The sequence below is a fragment of the Schistocerca cancellata genome, chromosome 6 (genome assembly GCF_023864275.1).
Source record: "Schistocerca cancellata isolate TAMUIC-IGC-003103 chromosome 6, iqSchCanc2.1, whole genome shotgun sequence".
Lineage (NCBI taxonomy): Eukaryota > Metazoa > Arthropoda > Insecta > Orthoptera > Acrididae > Schistocerca > Schistocerca cancellata.
In genome coordinates, this window is record NC_064631.1 from 368969812 (window position 1) to 368986534 (window position 16723).

General features: G+C 36.3%; 1 protein-coding gene across 1 annotated transcript in view; it reads right to left on the reverse strand.

The window, feature by feature from the left end:
• LOC126190935 (ral guanine nucleotide dissociation stimulator-like 1) overlaps nucleotides 1-16723 on the reverse strand; it is a 393843-nt gene that overhangs the window by 13612 nt on the left and 363508 nt on the right. Inside the window, exons 11-13 of the mRNA XM_049931579.1 lie at nucleotides 14502-14698; nucleotides 6871-6985; nucleotides 1604-1829 (exon numbers count right to left, since the gene is read on the reverse strand). Of these exons, the coding sequence (XP_049787536.1) occupies nucleotides 1604-1829; nucleotides 6871-6985; nucleotides 14502-14698 (538 nt within the window). The remainder of the gene's footprint in view (nucleotides 1-1603; nucleotides 1830-6870; nucleotides 6986-14501; nucleotides 14699-16723) is intronic.

The following is a 16723-nucleotide window of genomic DNA, read 5'->3' on the forward strand; positions in this document are numbered from 1 at the left end:
GTATTAGTTGCTGTTGTTACATATGACTTGTACCCTACAAGATACTGCTGTCAGTGTTTAACCATTGCTCTAGCACAGCCCATAAGGAGGACTGGAGGGGGAATAATGATACTAGTTTGGCTGAGAACTAGGATGAATGCAGGGAGGCGAGCAAAGAGTGAGCAGCAAATTTCATTGCACTGCCAACCATGGGAATCTTCACTGTATAATTTGGCATTTTAGGACCATTTGTCACATTTAGATTACAATTTGCCTGAATCCATTTGTGGTTGGAACTGAATTGACTTTAAAATTGGACAAATGTGTAATACTAGCATTTATTTCTGCAGGAGACAGTAAAAGTCTAGATAGGGGTCATGGCATACTAACATGTTCCATGCTGCAATGTTGTAGATGCTTACAATGACATATGACGGGAATGAAAAGGAGAGTGTCCGCTCAGGTTCTATGCAGTCAATGAGAGAGTAGTGGGCAGAAAATATGTTTGAAAGAATGAGAGACTGTAACATACTCGTGTCAGTGCAGAAGTAAAACCTGATAAAAATGCAGATAAAAAATAATTTGTTCTCAAGGAAACTCTTAAAAATAAATAAATAAATAAGACAAAACAAAGGGTCATCTCTTAATCAGGGCCATCTTATACTCAGCTTAATATGGTAGCATCCAAACAAGAATATAAAAAATTAATTTCAACTGTATTTTTATGCATTTAGTCCTTTATGCACACACTGATCTTTTGAAGAAAAGTCAACCAATTACCAAGAAATGTATTACTATCAATAACATATTAAACAGATTTGTTAAAAGACACCTTGTTAAACAGATACATGGAGGTACAAGTTGTCATAGTAGTCAGCATAATTTTTTTTTCATTTATTTTATCATTCAATTTCTCATGCACTATTCTGATTCAGCAAGCCACGTTTCCCGTGTGTCAACTAGAATTTGCATGTAGTCATAGTAGCTAATATTGTCATTGCTCCCATGTAGTTAGTTATTTTGTTTGTCTCTTAGCAAAAACTACATAAATACAAAGAAAATGTTGTCATTGTTGTTGGTGGTGGTGGTCATGTTTGTGGTAACAAGGCAGTTAAAAGAAGACAATCAAAGCAGAATGGCTATACAGGGATTTTAACACAACTCTTCGTCAATGAGTCAAACATGCTAGCCAGTCTGTCGCATTACTCAGTAAGGGAGCTTGGCCTTAATGAAGTAATAATGGAATAATGGAATAATGTACATAATATGAGATTGTTTATGGCACAATTAGTCCTCACAGTATTTGTTGTACAATAGTTAGTATATAGGTCAAATAACATAAATAAGCTAGCACATTAATGTTGTGTAGCACTAGTAAACTATATCTGCTCTTCTTGCATGAAGTTTCATTATTATCACACAACTATAGAAGGCTATAATGACTGCACATCAGCTCATGGACACTTTTGCTGCTGAAATGTAGTGATGGAACTGCAGTGGGGGTGTTGTGTATCTTGAATACTGCAAATACACTTTCACAGGACACAAATTAATATACATCCACAAGTTTACTGCAGGCATTTGTAGCAAATGCACCATATATTTATTCACAGTACATTATTACCTTCTGTTTCAACTGAACTTGTCTCAACTGTGACACGTATGATGTAAAAGTCGTGCAACTTATTTTGAGCAGGACTGTGCATCTGAGAAGGTACAGTTAATGACTTGCTGGTAGTACTGTTGCTTTGATTTCCAGCTGAAGTATTTGTGTTGCTGCTGCTCATAGATACATCAAGTGATGGCAAGGAAGAACTGCTGGATGAGGATGACATTTGTGATGGCGATGTCTGCAATAAAAAATAAATTATTATTATTTAAAAACAAAAACAAATAATAACTATTGCACAAAATAATGACTGAAGTTATTTGTCACATTTTGTACCAATCATTCATGTAAGTTACTTTACTTGGTTTTGTTCTTCAATATATGCCCAAGACACCTGACTGCATGAATCATACCTTTTTCAGTAAATTATAATGTCAAGTCCCTCTCTCTCTGGTGGGAAACAAAGGGTGTCAACATGAAGAAGACCTGTATCGAGCTATCAGACATCATCCAACTGATAACTAATTATATTTGGTGTCTCCTAAATTCCCATCTTAAGGCCCTTAATTTTTCTCGTTTATATCACTGATTTTCCCAGTAACATGAGCAGATGCCAGTTTTGTTTTGTTTGCATATGATACAAACATTACAGTAAACAGCACACCAAGTATGGTAAATGAAAAATACATGTACATTAATATATGGATCCTAGCCATTTCTTTATCACTGAATTTTGAAAAACCACACTATATGTGGTTTAGTATTTTTAAGAGGTGTCCACTCTTGTGGGGTTACAGAGTCTTTGAAAACTTCACTTCTGCCTTGTGCCATTTGTGAATGTCCCTCTTTCTTTGGAAAGTTCTCTGCTGTTGGCTATGAACCTTGTTAATGAATAGATATATAACAAGTGCGTGTATGAGGGGGTAGTCAAAGTTTTAAGTTCCACCACAAAAAAGTTAAGTTATATAATGACATTTTTGATTGTTTACAATTACATGTGTGCAATTTTGGTACACAGTGAACTCCTCAAGCCACAGTATTTAGATAAATTGGATTATCTGAAACGTTTAACCCAAGAACTATTTGCTTTAAACTGCTCATATATTTGGTGAGTTACTGTTTTAACTGTAGCCTGTATTGTGGATTTTGGCAGCTTGAACAGGACACTGATACTATGAGCAAAACACTAACATTTTTTTCTTTATTAGCGACTGACATTGGCAGGTCATTAACGAAAATCAAGAAAATTGATGGTTTGAGTATTGAGTCCGGAAGAACATGTGCAACATTTCACCACTCTGAATTTACAGCTATGCCTCCACCTGTTAGGACAACTCTTTCATCTCTGTTGTATAAGGAAGATTGTAACTAAGCAAGTCAGTTGCCTTTGATGTTATAATGTGGATATAGGTATTTCTAATTTTGTTTGGAACATATCTATGGTTTGTGTTTGTGTTGTCTTTCACCTTGCATAAGGGTGGGGTCTGGTTGCTATGATGCACATTTGCTTAGTGAATATGAGGTCATTGACACACATATGTATCTTAAAGTGAGAATCACTAATATTTTACAATTTTCAAAATACTGTGTTTGTAACTTCTGTCCTGAGCTTGCTACTTAAAATGAACACAAAAATATTTAATCTTCCAGAAAATTTTCATTTTTGAGACTTCTTCCATTTTACATCTTTTGTCTGTTACAGCAGTCATTTTTATAGCATTTGCAGATATCACATCTGGTCACAAGAAAATTATATTAATTTTGTGACAACTAAGGTTTATTTGCTGTCTCTTGTTCAATTATCTAATGGATAACTTACTAGTTAACTAATTGTTGTGCTACATACACAATGACACCATAGAAGTATATATGTTGATTTTACATTAACCTCCCTAAACCCCAAACTCCCTGTCTGGTTCAGGTTCATTGATGAGATCTTCATGTTGTGAACACAGGGTAAAGACATCCAATATCTTTCCTTCACAACCTCAATACTTTCTCTCCCATCCACTTTACCTGGACGTCCTCAACCCAATGTACCACTTCCTGGATGTTGATCATCTTTCTCAAGGCTCCATCTGCACCCACCAACCACCAACAATAACTGCATTTTGGCAGCTGTCATCCCTTCCACATCAAAAATCCCTCCCATACAATCTAGCACCAGGGGATGGCATATATGCAGTAATGAGAAATCCCTTTCCCAATATGCTGAGGGTCTCAGAAAGCTTTCACAAAAAGGCACTATCCCAAGACCTAGTCCACAAACAGATTTCCCATGATATATTCCCACACTTTCCCAATCCTCCCACCTCCAATAAGAACCAACTACAAAGGAGCATGCCCTTCGTCACCCAGCAGCACTGCAGACTGGAACAACTGAACCACATCCTTTGTCAGGGTGTTGATTATCTTTCATCGTGCCCTGAAATTTGGGTCATTCTATCCAAGATCCTTCCCACCCTACCTAAAGTAAAGTAGTGTTCTGTCACCCACCCAACCAGTACAACACCCTGGTCCATCCTTATGCCACTCCCAATCTCAATGACCATTCCCTTTCCACAGGGATCATTTCCCTGTAGAAGATCCAGATGCAAAGCCTGCCCAATCTACCCAGCCAACACTTCCTATTCCAGTCCTGTCTCAGGCCTACTCTACCTTATCAGAGGCCAGACCACCTCTGAAAGCAGCCAGGTCAATACCAATTCTGCTGCAATCACTACACAGCTTTTTATATTGCTATTGTTACCAACCAGCTGTCCACCAGGATGAATGGTCGCCGCCAAACTGTGGCCAAGAGCAAAGAGGACCACCATGTGATGCAACATGCAGCTGAACATAAAATACTCAACCTCAATGGTTACTTCACAGCCCAGACCATCTGGATCCTACACTCCACAGCCAGCTTTTATGAACTTTATAGATGGAAGTTACCCTTACTACTCATTCTCTGCTTCCAAAATCATCCCAGCCTCAACCTATGGTAACATACTGTCTACACACTCTCCACCCAATAGTTTCTGCCCTCTCTGTCCTATCACCTCTTCCCAATTCATGCCCCCTCACCCTCATTGTGTGCCCCACTCTGCCAATGCACCCACTGATATTTTCCCCTTCTCTGTTTCCCTTCCCATTCCTGCCCCATCCTCCCACCTGACCTTCCCTCTCACACAGTCTCCTGACGCTCTGCCTGATAGCCTTGACCAGCTACCATCTAGTCCCTACATGCTCCATTTTTATTTTGTTTATTTATCCATCCATTGACAATAAATATTGTATGGATGTTGTCAAGGGTACATGTAAGCCATTTCAAAGAAATGGGACACAAACAATATATAAGTAAAAAAGTACAAAACAAAATAATACAATGAAGTTAATAACAACACAATGAAGTTAATAATAACACAATGAAATTAATAGAGCCTATATACATCCCTGCTTGTTATTTCAAATGCATAGTCTGTTTTTCATAAGGCTTTAGTTTTGTCCTCCCTAAACAGCAAGTCCTTATATACACAACACTGCTTAAGTATATATTTACATCACACAACAGCTGTCCTTTAAGTATGTAAATGTAATGAATGATTAGGTAAGGAATGATTAGGTACAGATAGAGTATTTTCCATTTGCCTTTATAAATATCATCACAAAAAATTTATTGACCTACATAGTCATTTACAAATAAAAACATTGTTCTTCTAGAAATTTTTTAAATTCTGTTCTAAATTTGTTATTATCTTCTAACTGCCTGATGTTGACTGGCAGTGCGTTGTACAGTTTTGAACCGATATGGCTCACATGCCTTTGTGTATTTGTTCTTTTTGTTCGCCGAGTATGGAGTGCTGCTCTATTACAGGTATTGTAGTTATGAAAGTCAGCATTTGTCTGAAAATCTGCAATGTGGGTCCTGACATACAATACACATTTGTAGATGTATAATGATGGTATAGTAAGTATTCTAAGCTTTTTGAATATGGGTTTGCAGTGTGTCTATAGATGACTGTGAGTTACTATTCAGATGACCCTCTTCTGCACAGAAAAATTTGTTTTAGGTGCCCTGTTGTGGAACCCCAAAATATTATTCCGTATGTGGCAAGAGACTGAAAATAGCCGAAATATGCCATTCTGGCACCCTCTGAGGTACAAACATTTGCAATAATTCTGAGGGCAAAACAGGCTGAATTAAGTTTCTGTGCAAGTTTTATTACGTGGTCATTAAAATTTAAGTTTTCATCCACATGAATCCCCAGCAATTTTGTGGATGTCACTCTGTATAAGGCTTTGTCACCCTACACCAGATCGAGATTTACATTTTGACATCTTTTCCCAAACTGCATATCATTTATTTTATTTACATTCAATGTCAACCTGTTTGCATTGAGCCAAGAGTGGATGTAATTTAGTTCTGTATCAGCAGTTGTTGGTAGCAATTGCTTTGGTGCACTTATTATCACACTAGTATCATCTGCAAATATCAGACAGTGCTCTTCTCTCCTCCCACCTGTATTCTGTTGCCTCACCCCTCTGTGCCCCACTCTGAATTAATGCTTTTCTGCTTTTGTTCAACACAGGAATTGGAGTCTACCCACAGGCACTAGACATTGTGTTGTATGTGTACAAGTTGAACCTCCTTGTGTGTGTGTGTGTGTGTGTGTGTGTGTGTGTGTAGAAGGCTATGACCAAAAGCTAAATGTATTTCGGTCGTTTTGTTGTGCCTGTCTGCAGCGACACAGTGTGTCTTCTTTACAGTGATTTAGCAGTCAACACTTTTCTTAATATTGTTGACATTCCAACCTGTCAAGTCAGTTTTTCCATAAACAGAATTTCTGCAGTTTAGCCTCGAATCAGAAAAATTATTGCTCCAACGATGGTGTGACTTTCTACAAATAAAAACTATTCAATCAAAATGGAAATGACTCTCTCCCTCTCTCTCTCTCTCTCTCTCTCTCTCTCTCTCTCTCTCTACACACACACACACACACACACACACACACACACACACACACACACACTCGGTATATTTCAAGAGTGACTGCTTATAACTAAAGTTGTGAGGGCCATGGGTGGCTAGGCGGTATGGAAGGGACTTCGGGGCATGGAATGGGTGGCAGCTGCCAAAGTGGATCTGCACCCCAGCATCTCTGGCATATGGTGAGTAGCAACTACCCATTTTAATATTGTTACATTCCATCCTGGATTTTCCAATGTTTGAAAACTATTCTATGTTTTTCTCATCGAATATTCAGTATTCTACAGGATTATTTAATTCTTACAACACATACCTTTCTGTCTAGTGAGTTATGTGGTGACGAGGGGAGGCTATCCAGGTCACAATAAAACTGACTGCTAGAACTACTAGATGTACTTGCAATGGAATCATTTTTCCGATGCCCCAGTCTGAAAATGAAATATAAAAATATGTTATATAATAAATGATCAGCATTTAAATAAAAAAGATATGTCTGAAATACAGATGTCTGAAATACAGCACAATAGCAACTAATGTCTGCAGTCATAGTTTTTCCTGGAAAGATAAATCTGTTATACTTCACTGTTGATGCATTGTTTCATTGTTTATTTCTTTGCACTTATTTTCATATTTTATGGTGACAACTTTTTATTCAAATCATATCATGTATAAAAAAAACAACATAGTAATGGAGTTTTATGATGATATTTCCTTAATAACTCATCTTAATTATGTAATAATCTATTACTTCTTGAATATGAGGTACTGCCTGGTAACCTCACCATAGCAGTAACTGAGCAAATGGAAATTTGCAAGGAAACGTCTAAAGTGAGAGAGATACCTAACATACCGGTACCAGTATCAGAAGGAGTGGTAGAATATGGCGTACCCGTAGAAATGCCAGGAACATCCAGCAGAGTTGAAGAGGAAACAATTTCTTCAGATAAGAAAGCCTACAAACCTAGTGTAAACTCATGTGCACCTGAAACCTCCAAGGATGAAGCTGTCAGCACATTCGACACACTTAATGCCTCATGCTCACTTGTAACTAGGACTGCAACCACACCAACAGCCAAGAACCATTCTGCTAGATCCAGAAACTCATCAGCTGCTCTGCAGACATCTCAAAGGAAGAGCCTCAGGATAAGAAGAGCTGCTGTGGGTAGTGACTATTTTTTATGGGATCTTCGCAATTCGAAGAAGAAGAAAAGGCAGAATATTTACAGTGTCAGCAAGAAAGTACAAAGGTAAATAGTGCAGCAAATCCACTACATGAAACTTTAACAGTTGTATACCAAAATGTGCAGCGACTAGAAAGTAAATTAGCTGAAATAGAAGTTCCATTAACTGACTATCTAAAAGACATTAACATACTATGCATAAATGAGCACTGGGTAAAAGAAATGCAAGTGTCTAGCATAATTATTCCAAATTTTGAAATGATTAGCAAATTTTGTAGAATCAACCATAAAGGGGTTATGTTAGGACAGGGGAAGAATCAAAAGAAATTAAATGTAAACTAAAATGCAAAGAAAAAGATTTTGAATACAGTATATGTGAGCTAACCAAATTAAAAATTACTATTGTGTGTTTGTACCGATCACCATTGGGCAACTTTGCCATTTTTATGGAAAACCTTGATGGACTACTGAATGAACTTAAACATAATGTAATTGTTCTTGGTGATTTTAATGTTAACTTTAAGAATGATTGTAGTAAACAACAGCAACTGTGCAAACTGTTTTTGTGTCATAATATAATGGCAACTGTAAATGAAGTTACCAGATGCAAAAATATGTCTGAAACTATAATAGATCAAGTATTTATAAACAATGACAAGTGTGAATATAACACTGAAGTAATTGACACTGGTTTCTCGGATCACAAGGGTATCAAATTGAGTTTAAATGTCACATCTTACAAGGACCCTGTTATCAATAACAATTACAGAGAAAGGAGATTTATAAATGATGACAGCATAAGACTTTTTAATTACATTCTGGAAAATAACAACTGGGGCAGTGAATCAAGTGGTGATGTCAACACAAAGTTTGACTCATTCCTTGAAAGCTACAAACACTGCTTCGATGTTGCCTTTCCTATAAAAAGAGTCAAAACTAAACATAAAACCAAAACATGGGTTACACAGGGGATTAGAAAGTCATCAGACACTCTCAGAGAGTTAAATAAATCAGCCAGGAAGAATGTAGCACTGAAAGCACATGTGAAATGTTGTAGAAGCCTGTACAAGAAAGTAATAATTGCAGCTAAGAAGCTTGATAATGATTCATATATTGAGAAAGGTAACAACAAAATGAAGTCAACTTGGGAGGTAATAAATAAAAATATAGGTAGACACAAAAGAAAAGATAACAGCTTTGTCATTAAAAGTGGGGGTAAAACTGTTAAGGATCCACTTCAGATTGTCAACATATTTAACAAACATTTCACAAATATAGCCATAAATTTAATTAAAACTAAATGCAATTCCAATAGCAAGGTAAAAATCCCCATGAATGACATGACAATGTTCCTATATCCAGTAACTGAATCAGAGGTACTTAATGCTATAAATAAGTTAAAAAAATAAAATGTCATGTGGGTGTGATGGGATTCCTGACAAAGTCATTAAGCAAAGTGCAAGAAACATAGCCTCACATCTCACTAAAATTATAAATGAATCTTTTAAGACGGGGGTGTTTCCATCAAAACTTAAAATGTCAACTATAAAGCCACTTTTCAAGAACGGTGATAAATATGATGTTAGTAACTTCAGGCCTTTATCAATGTTGTCAGGTTTCTCAAAAATAATAGAAAGGATAATGTATCATAGACTATACAAATTTCTTATTAAGAATAGAATATTGGTTAATGTGCAAAATGGTTCCGTAAAAATAAATCAACTGAAACAGCTATCTTCAATTTTTTGCAACTTGTTCTAAATTCCATTAATAGAAAGGAATTAAATTGTGGATTGTTTTTAGACTTATCAAAGGCCTTTGATGTCATCGGCCATAAGTTACTGCTTAGGAAGTTATATGCCTATGGGATACGTGGAGTTGCCCACAAATGGTTTGAATCATATCTGTCGGACAGGTATCAGAAGGTGGAGATAAGCCATGCAGATAGAACATATTCATCAAGATTCGAGAGAGTTTTGTACGGAGTACCCCAGGGATCTGTATTAGGGCCATTACTGTTTTTAATTTTTATCAATGACCTACCAAGTCAACTATCTGAAGCAGAGGCAGTACTGTTTGCTGACGATACAAGTTTGTTTGTTAAAGCAAATAGTGAAGCTGACTTACAGGAAAAAGTCATATTAGCAACAGACGAAGCAGACAGATGGTGTAATGAAAACAGACTCATTGTGAATGCCAAAAAAACAACGTGGATCAACTTCAGACATATTACAAATAAAATAAAAACTAACCTTACAGTAGAACTGGGTAAGTGTAAGATTGAACAAGCATCATACACTAAGTTCTTGGGAGTATGGTTTGATGAACACTTAAGATGGAAAAAGCATGTAATATCATTGAACAAAAAATTAAGTCAAACATGTTATATATGTAGAATGCTTAAAAGCTCATGTAATATTAAAACAGTGTTATGTGTTTATTTCTCATTCATGCACAGTTTATTAAGATATGGTGTACAGTTCTGGGGGAACAACAGTCTAACAAAACATTCATTTAGACTACAAAAGAAGGCAGTCAGAATAATAAAAAGTATAGGATATAGAGACTCTTGTAGGCATGCTTTCAAAGAATTAAAAATCATGACACTACCATCCTTATACATATATGAAAGCATATATTTCTTAAAAGAACACAAGGAATTTTCTACATTAAACAGAGAATTTAACAACTACGAAACAAGGAATAGGAATGATTTCCACAGAGAAATTCATAGAACAGCAATGTATCACAAAAGTGTACTATACCAACCCAAAATCCTCTACAGTGCTCTCCCCAAAGAACTAAAAATAATACCAAAACTGCACGTATTTAAAAGAGAATTAAAAAACATGTTATTGAGCAATAGTTTTTACAGTATTGAAGAGTTTATGAATCATTGACAATAAAAGCACAGTTAATATTTCCCTGACATAATAAATATGTGTAATTGCTCACATTTAAATACTTGCTGTTTCTATGAAAGTGTGAAACAGTGTTAATGTAAGAATGGAAATAATCTTTAATGTGAGAATCACTAGCTTTTTTTTTTTTTTTACGTTGTTATCCTACATGTATATTTTTTATGTTAATGTTCTTATAGTTTTATTAAAATCGTAATGTCTAAGTGACAAGTAAATTCAATTATAAATTTTCATGTACATGTATTTTAAATTGTAATGTTTATTGACAAGTCCTATGTCATTTTGATGATGTCCTACAAGGACGCTAATAAATTGAATTGAACAAAGATGTATCTTCTAGCCCCATGAATGTGCAGTGCAAAGTGTGCAACACCGACAGCTATATGATATTGTGGATCAGTTCTATACGAAGTATTCTGTCCCTTGAACCACTAGGATAGATGTTTACTTGGTGATTTCTATGTTAGCCAGTGATTCTTAAAACCAATAACATCATTGAAATCATAACTCCGATACTTTGGACAGCTAATAATGCACTCCTCTGATAATGGAAGACTCCAAGTATAGTATGAAATATATAGTCTGTATTCACATTTGTAAGAAATTCAATACAAAAGTAACTAGCCAATTCAATGTTTGTAGCTCTTTTATGTCAAATAGTAACAGTAATCTTAGTTTTTGGAAACCTTCATGTAACTAATGATGTGGTACAGAATAGAATTGGGGAGAAAAAAAAATGTAAAAAAACCTGAATAGAAGAAGGGATTGGTCGATAGGACACATCATTCTGAGACATTAAGGAATCACAAATTTAGTATTGGAGGAAAGAGAGAGAGAGAGAGAGAGAGAGAGAGAGAGAGAGAGAGAGAGAGAGAGTGTGTGTGTGTGTGTGTGTGTGTGGAGATGGATTGTAGTGGGAGACCAAGAGATGAATATAGTAAGCAGATTCAAAAGGATGAAAGTTGCAGTAACTACTCGGAGATGAACAGACTTGCACAGGATAGAGTAGCATGGAGAGCTGCATCACACTGGTCTTCAGACTGAAGGCCACAACACACAGTCCCTTGCACAAAGACATTTGATGACCACAAAACCACTTACACAAAAAGAATAGGTGATCTGAATCACCTTCTGATGTGAGTAGCATAAAGAAGTTGGGACTGTCTGCAACCAGTCTTGGGGATGTGGCTGCAGAATTGCACAGAAATGCATCCTTAGGATGGACATTATGTATTAACTACCACATGTACAATCCATAAACTAAGGCTCATTTAGCAGAGACAGGCACTCTCTCCTTACCAAGTTACACACATCACATGACAGATTGGATACAGTTTAAATTTTCTAGCAAAGCTGGATTTCCCTCTTGAATAGTAGGGTTCATTGGATGGCCATTTCATTATCCGCTAATATGAGAAACAAACAGGTGTTTATGTTTCGCTTCTGTATGAGATCATTTTTATTTTGACACTACCACTGCCCCACCCCCCACCACACCCCACCCCACCCCCCACCACACGCAAAACAAAAAGTCAAAGCAAATTATGGCAGTTTTGTTGTTTCAGCTAAATGTGAGCAGTTGCCTTTCATTCCTAACTAAAATAAGGTTGGTACAGAGGCATATTTTGGTGCTGTCTTGTTAGTTATAGGCTAAACAACAATATACATTCCCATCTTCAATTTATGACAATGTTATGTGCAAGGTACATCAGTTAAAGATTTGTTTTAAAAGTTTAATATAAATGTAACACTCTCTATAAAAGAAGTTTTCTTGCAGATTTCAGCCACACATCTGAAAAATCAATTTCATTGTGCTGTTAGACAATACACATTTCAGCAGAACAGATTCCTAGAATTGAAATACATTATTTTATAACTGTCATTTACTTAGTCTTTTAAATAAAAAAAACTGACAATTCACCATCACCATAATTTTTCTGCCACAGCAAACCAGGTCCTACCTATTGCCTGATCTCCTCATTATATACATTTTTGTTTACTATAGGCAAGTTTACTCACTTTTGTTTTCATTAGGCAAGCATAGAGAAACTTTTTTTTTCCCCAGAGGCTGTTATTAGTTATTCCAGTAACCATTGCTGCTTTTGATCCATATGTTCATTTTGGTAGGTGGTATGTTTTGTATAGGCTAATCTTAGATTTATGTGGGTACGTTTCCTCCCAAGGCAGATGACATACTGCATGGCAGAATTTGAAAGCTCTTTATATTATTTTTCAGATCCCTTTATGTATAGTGTTGTTTGAGGAAACAACAATATCCAAGTGCTGTAAGTTGTTTATCATATCTTAAATCATCATCTCCAGTTCTTAGATGGACTGTTGGATAGTTCCTGCTCAACATCAGACCAACTGCATTTGTTTTGCAGTTGTAAGACTCATTCTCGTGAATTCATCAAACTGAAGTAGTTGTTTAGTTTGTACCTGCACTTCTCTCTCTCCCCTTATCATTGCATCATTACATCACTGGCAAAAGCTAAGCAATTAGTTATAGACTCACTCTTTGGACTGCATGTAGACATTAATGCATTATTATGATGAAGAGTGGTGAAAGAAAACTTCCTTGCTGGACTTAGCTCCTTGTTTTGAACCAACCTGACCTACCTTTCTGGACCTGTACAAAACTCTTGACTTGTTCATATCTTCCTCATGCAATGATGTTATCAGGAACTTATACCTCAGACATTTCAAGTGTTTGTTGTTTCTCCCAGTACTTCTCATAGAGCATTCTTTTGACAAAAATGAGTACCACCTCCTCAAATGTAGATTCTTCAACCAATATAATAAAATAATAATTTCAATGATAATCTTTATATGGACCATACTGACTGTGAAATGCTTTACTGCAAAGCAAACATATATAATTAATTTTAAAAAAATAATATAATTACATATTAAAATAATGATGTGTTGTAAGGCAACTCATTCTTTATGTAATTCTGAAATGTTGTCACTTGCATTGCTACCAATGGGAACACTATTTGGTCAAATGAAAGAGCAGCACAAAGCACTCTTCTCCAAAAACAAGGAAACACACATTATCCATGTCAATCACAAAGAGAGAATGAAAGAAAGGGGAAAAGGCTAAAATAATTCTGTTCATTTGATTATTTGTTTTTAGGGTTCTGTGCCTCAGTCAGTAAAAATGGAACCCTTATAGGATCGTTTTTCCTTCCTTCCTTCCTTCCTTCCTTCCTTCCTTCCTTCCTTCCTTCCATCCGTTCTCCTGCAGGATGATCCTTCCATCCATCCTTCTGTCTGTCCTCCTGCATGACTTCATGTCACATTTATGTCTTGGAATCCATGGGACTTCCAGTATCAATGTTGGTAGCAGGCAAACTGGTCCAGATTCTTGATTCCCACAATGGTTGAACTGTCTATATACATAACTAAGTTTGTACGGAACCCTCAGTGAGCAAGTCCTACTTGCATCTGGCGAATTTCTTCTATTTAACATTTCAAGATTTATTGGTGTTATCAACATTGACTATGCATGCTTCCTTATTGTCAAAAAGTGAATAAAATAATGTTACCTTTCAGAGCAGCATTTCACTTTGAATATGGTCAGCATACAGTTTATCATTAGAAACATTGCCATTACGACATATCAGTTGTCATCAGGAATGACAAGAATGTGATTCACAGTATATCAGTTGAGTGTTTAATCTGAAGGCTGACAAGAATACAACAACATATTTCCATGTCAGGAACTAGAAAATAATCCATATCAATCAATAGCCATGGAATGAAACTAGATGTTAACACTAAAACTTGTTGCATGGCTTTTAATAGATATTAAAGAAATTTAACACATGATAAAAACTCACCCTGGTCGTCTTTTATTTCTGTGCTCTCTGACAGTGCCCATAACAGACTGTCCTTGTCCTGGTATGGGTGGCTCTATCTGGCATGATAATTCATATGCTTCTCTGTCATCAAGTACCAGAACTGAATCAAACCAGCGATCAAACATTGGATCATCAGGAATGTTATACGCATTTGCTGCTCCCTGAAGTAATTTTATCTGTGGAAAAAAAGACTTGTGAGCTGACTTTGTGCTTAAAAATGGTAGCAGTCACTTTGAATGGGAATCTGCTGTCATTAGTAGAAAATGTCTTTAATTCAAGAAATTATGTAACATAAAAATGACAAAATCTCTCTAGCACCAAGTATGAAATGTAGCAAGGTGAGATTACCCCACTTGCTATCATTCTACTCCTTATAATAATCTTTTCTTATTATTCAGCTGATTGTGAGTATACAAATGTGGTGTATACTATGTATACATGAAATGAGCAAGTTCTTATTTATGCAGCAGCATTTTATGTAGTCTCATTAATAATATCAAAATTTACCAATTGCTGATATTAGCGCTATATTTATATCAAAATCTATATCCACATGATTGCTATGCAATTCACAATTAAGTGCTTGGCAGAGGGTTCATCAAAATGCCGTCAAGCTATTTCTCTATTGTTCCACTCTCTAATGGTGTGTGGGAAAAATGAGCACTTAATCTTTCTGTGTGAGCTGTGATTTCTCTTATTCTATTATGATAATCATTCCTCCCTATGTAGGTGTGTGCCAACAAAATATTTTCACACACTGAAGTGAAAGCTAGTGACTGAAATTTCATGAGGACATACTGTCACAGTGAAAAATGCCCCCCCTCCCTTTTTTTATGATTGCCGCTACAATTCACACATGATATCTATGGTGCTCTCCCCCCTTATTTCACAATAGCACAAAATGAGCTGCCGTTCTCTGAACTTTTTTGATATCCTCCACTGATCCTGTCTCATGTGGATCCTGCACCGCACAGCACAGCAATACTCCTGAAGAGGACATACAAGCATAGAGCAGTCAATCTCTTTAGTAGACACTTGTTGCATTTTCTCATTGTTCTGTCAATAAATCAAAGTCTTTGGTTTGTTTTACACACAACATTATCTACATAATTGTTCCAACTTAAATTATTCACAATTGTAATCCGTAAGTATTTAGTTGAATTTACAGCCTTTAGATTTGTGCAATTTATTGTGCTACTGACATTTAGTGGATTCCTTTTGGTACTCACGTGGATGACATTACACTTTTCATCATTTAGAGTCAATTGCCACTTTTTGATCCATACAGACGTCTTGTCTAAATTGTTTTGCAATTTGTTTAGATCATCTGATGATTTTATAAGGCAGTAAAAGACAACATCATCTGCAAATAATCTAACAGTGCTAATCAGATTGTCTCCTAAATTGTTTATGTAGATCAGGAACAGCAGAGGGCCTACAGACCTTCTTGGAGAATGCCAGATACTACTTCTGTTTTACTCTATGACTTTCCATGAGTAACTATGGAAAACTTTCTGATGGGAAATCGTGAATCCGGTCACACTGCTGAGATGACAGTCCACAGGCATCCAGTTTGATTAGAGGTAGCTTGTGAGGTACGGTGTGGAAAGCCTTCTGGAAATCTAAAAATATGGAATCACTTTGACACTCCCAATCAATAGCTGTGCGTTTTCTTCTCTTTTTAAAAAAATTTGTTAACTTAGATAAATTAGTAATAAATGTTTTTACCACAACATAGTGCTTGAAAATTTATGTGAGATAATCAGTATTTCTCAGAGGATTGACACCACTTCTTAGAAAGCCCCAATTTCATTTTTTGAAGTGTATAAGGGGCATTCAAAAAGAAACAAGCCAGAGGCATAATTACAGAAACTAGTACCTGTATGTTAGAAGTATTGACCCTGCCTGTTGAGACACTTGTCCCACTGAGACACAATGTGGTGCATGGCTGTCTCATAAAATTACTGGGGCTGTGATTTTAACCAGTTCCGCATGTACAGCTGGACGTTGTTGTCCGAGGTGAATCATTTGCCCCCTCAGAGCCTTTTTAAGGGGTCCAAAAATGGTGTAATCACAGGGATAGAGGTCTGGACTGTATGGATGGTGGCTGAGAATCTCCCATTTGAATTTCTGCAGGAGTACCACAACTGTGTTGGCCATATGAGGCTTTGCATTGTAGTGGAGCAGAATGAAACCACGGG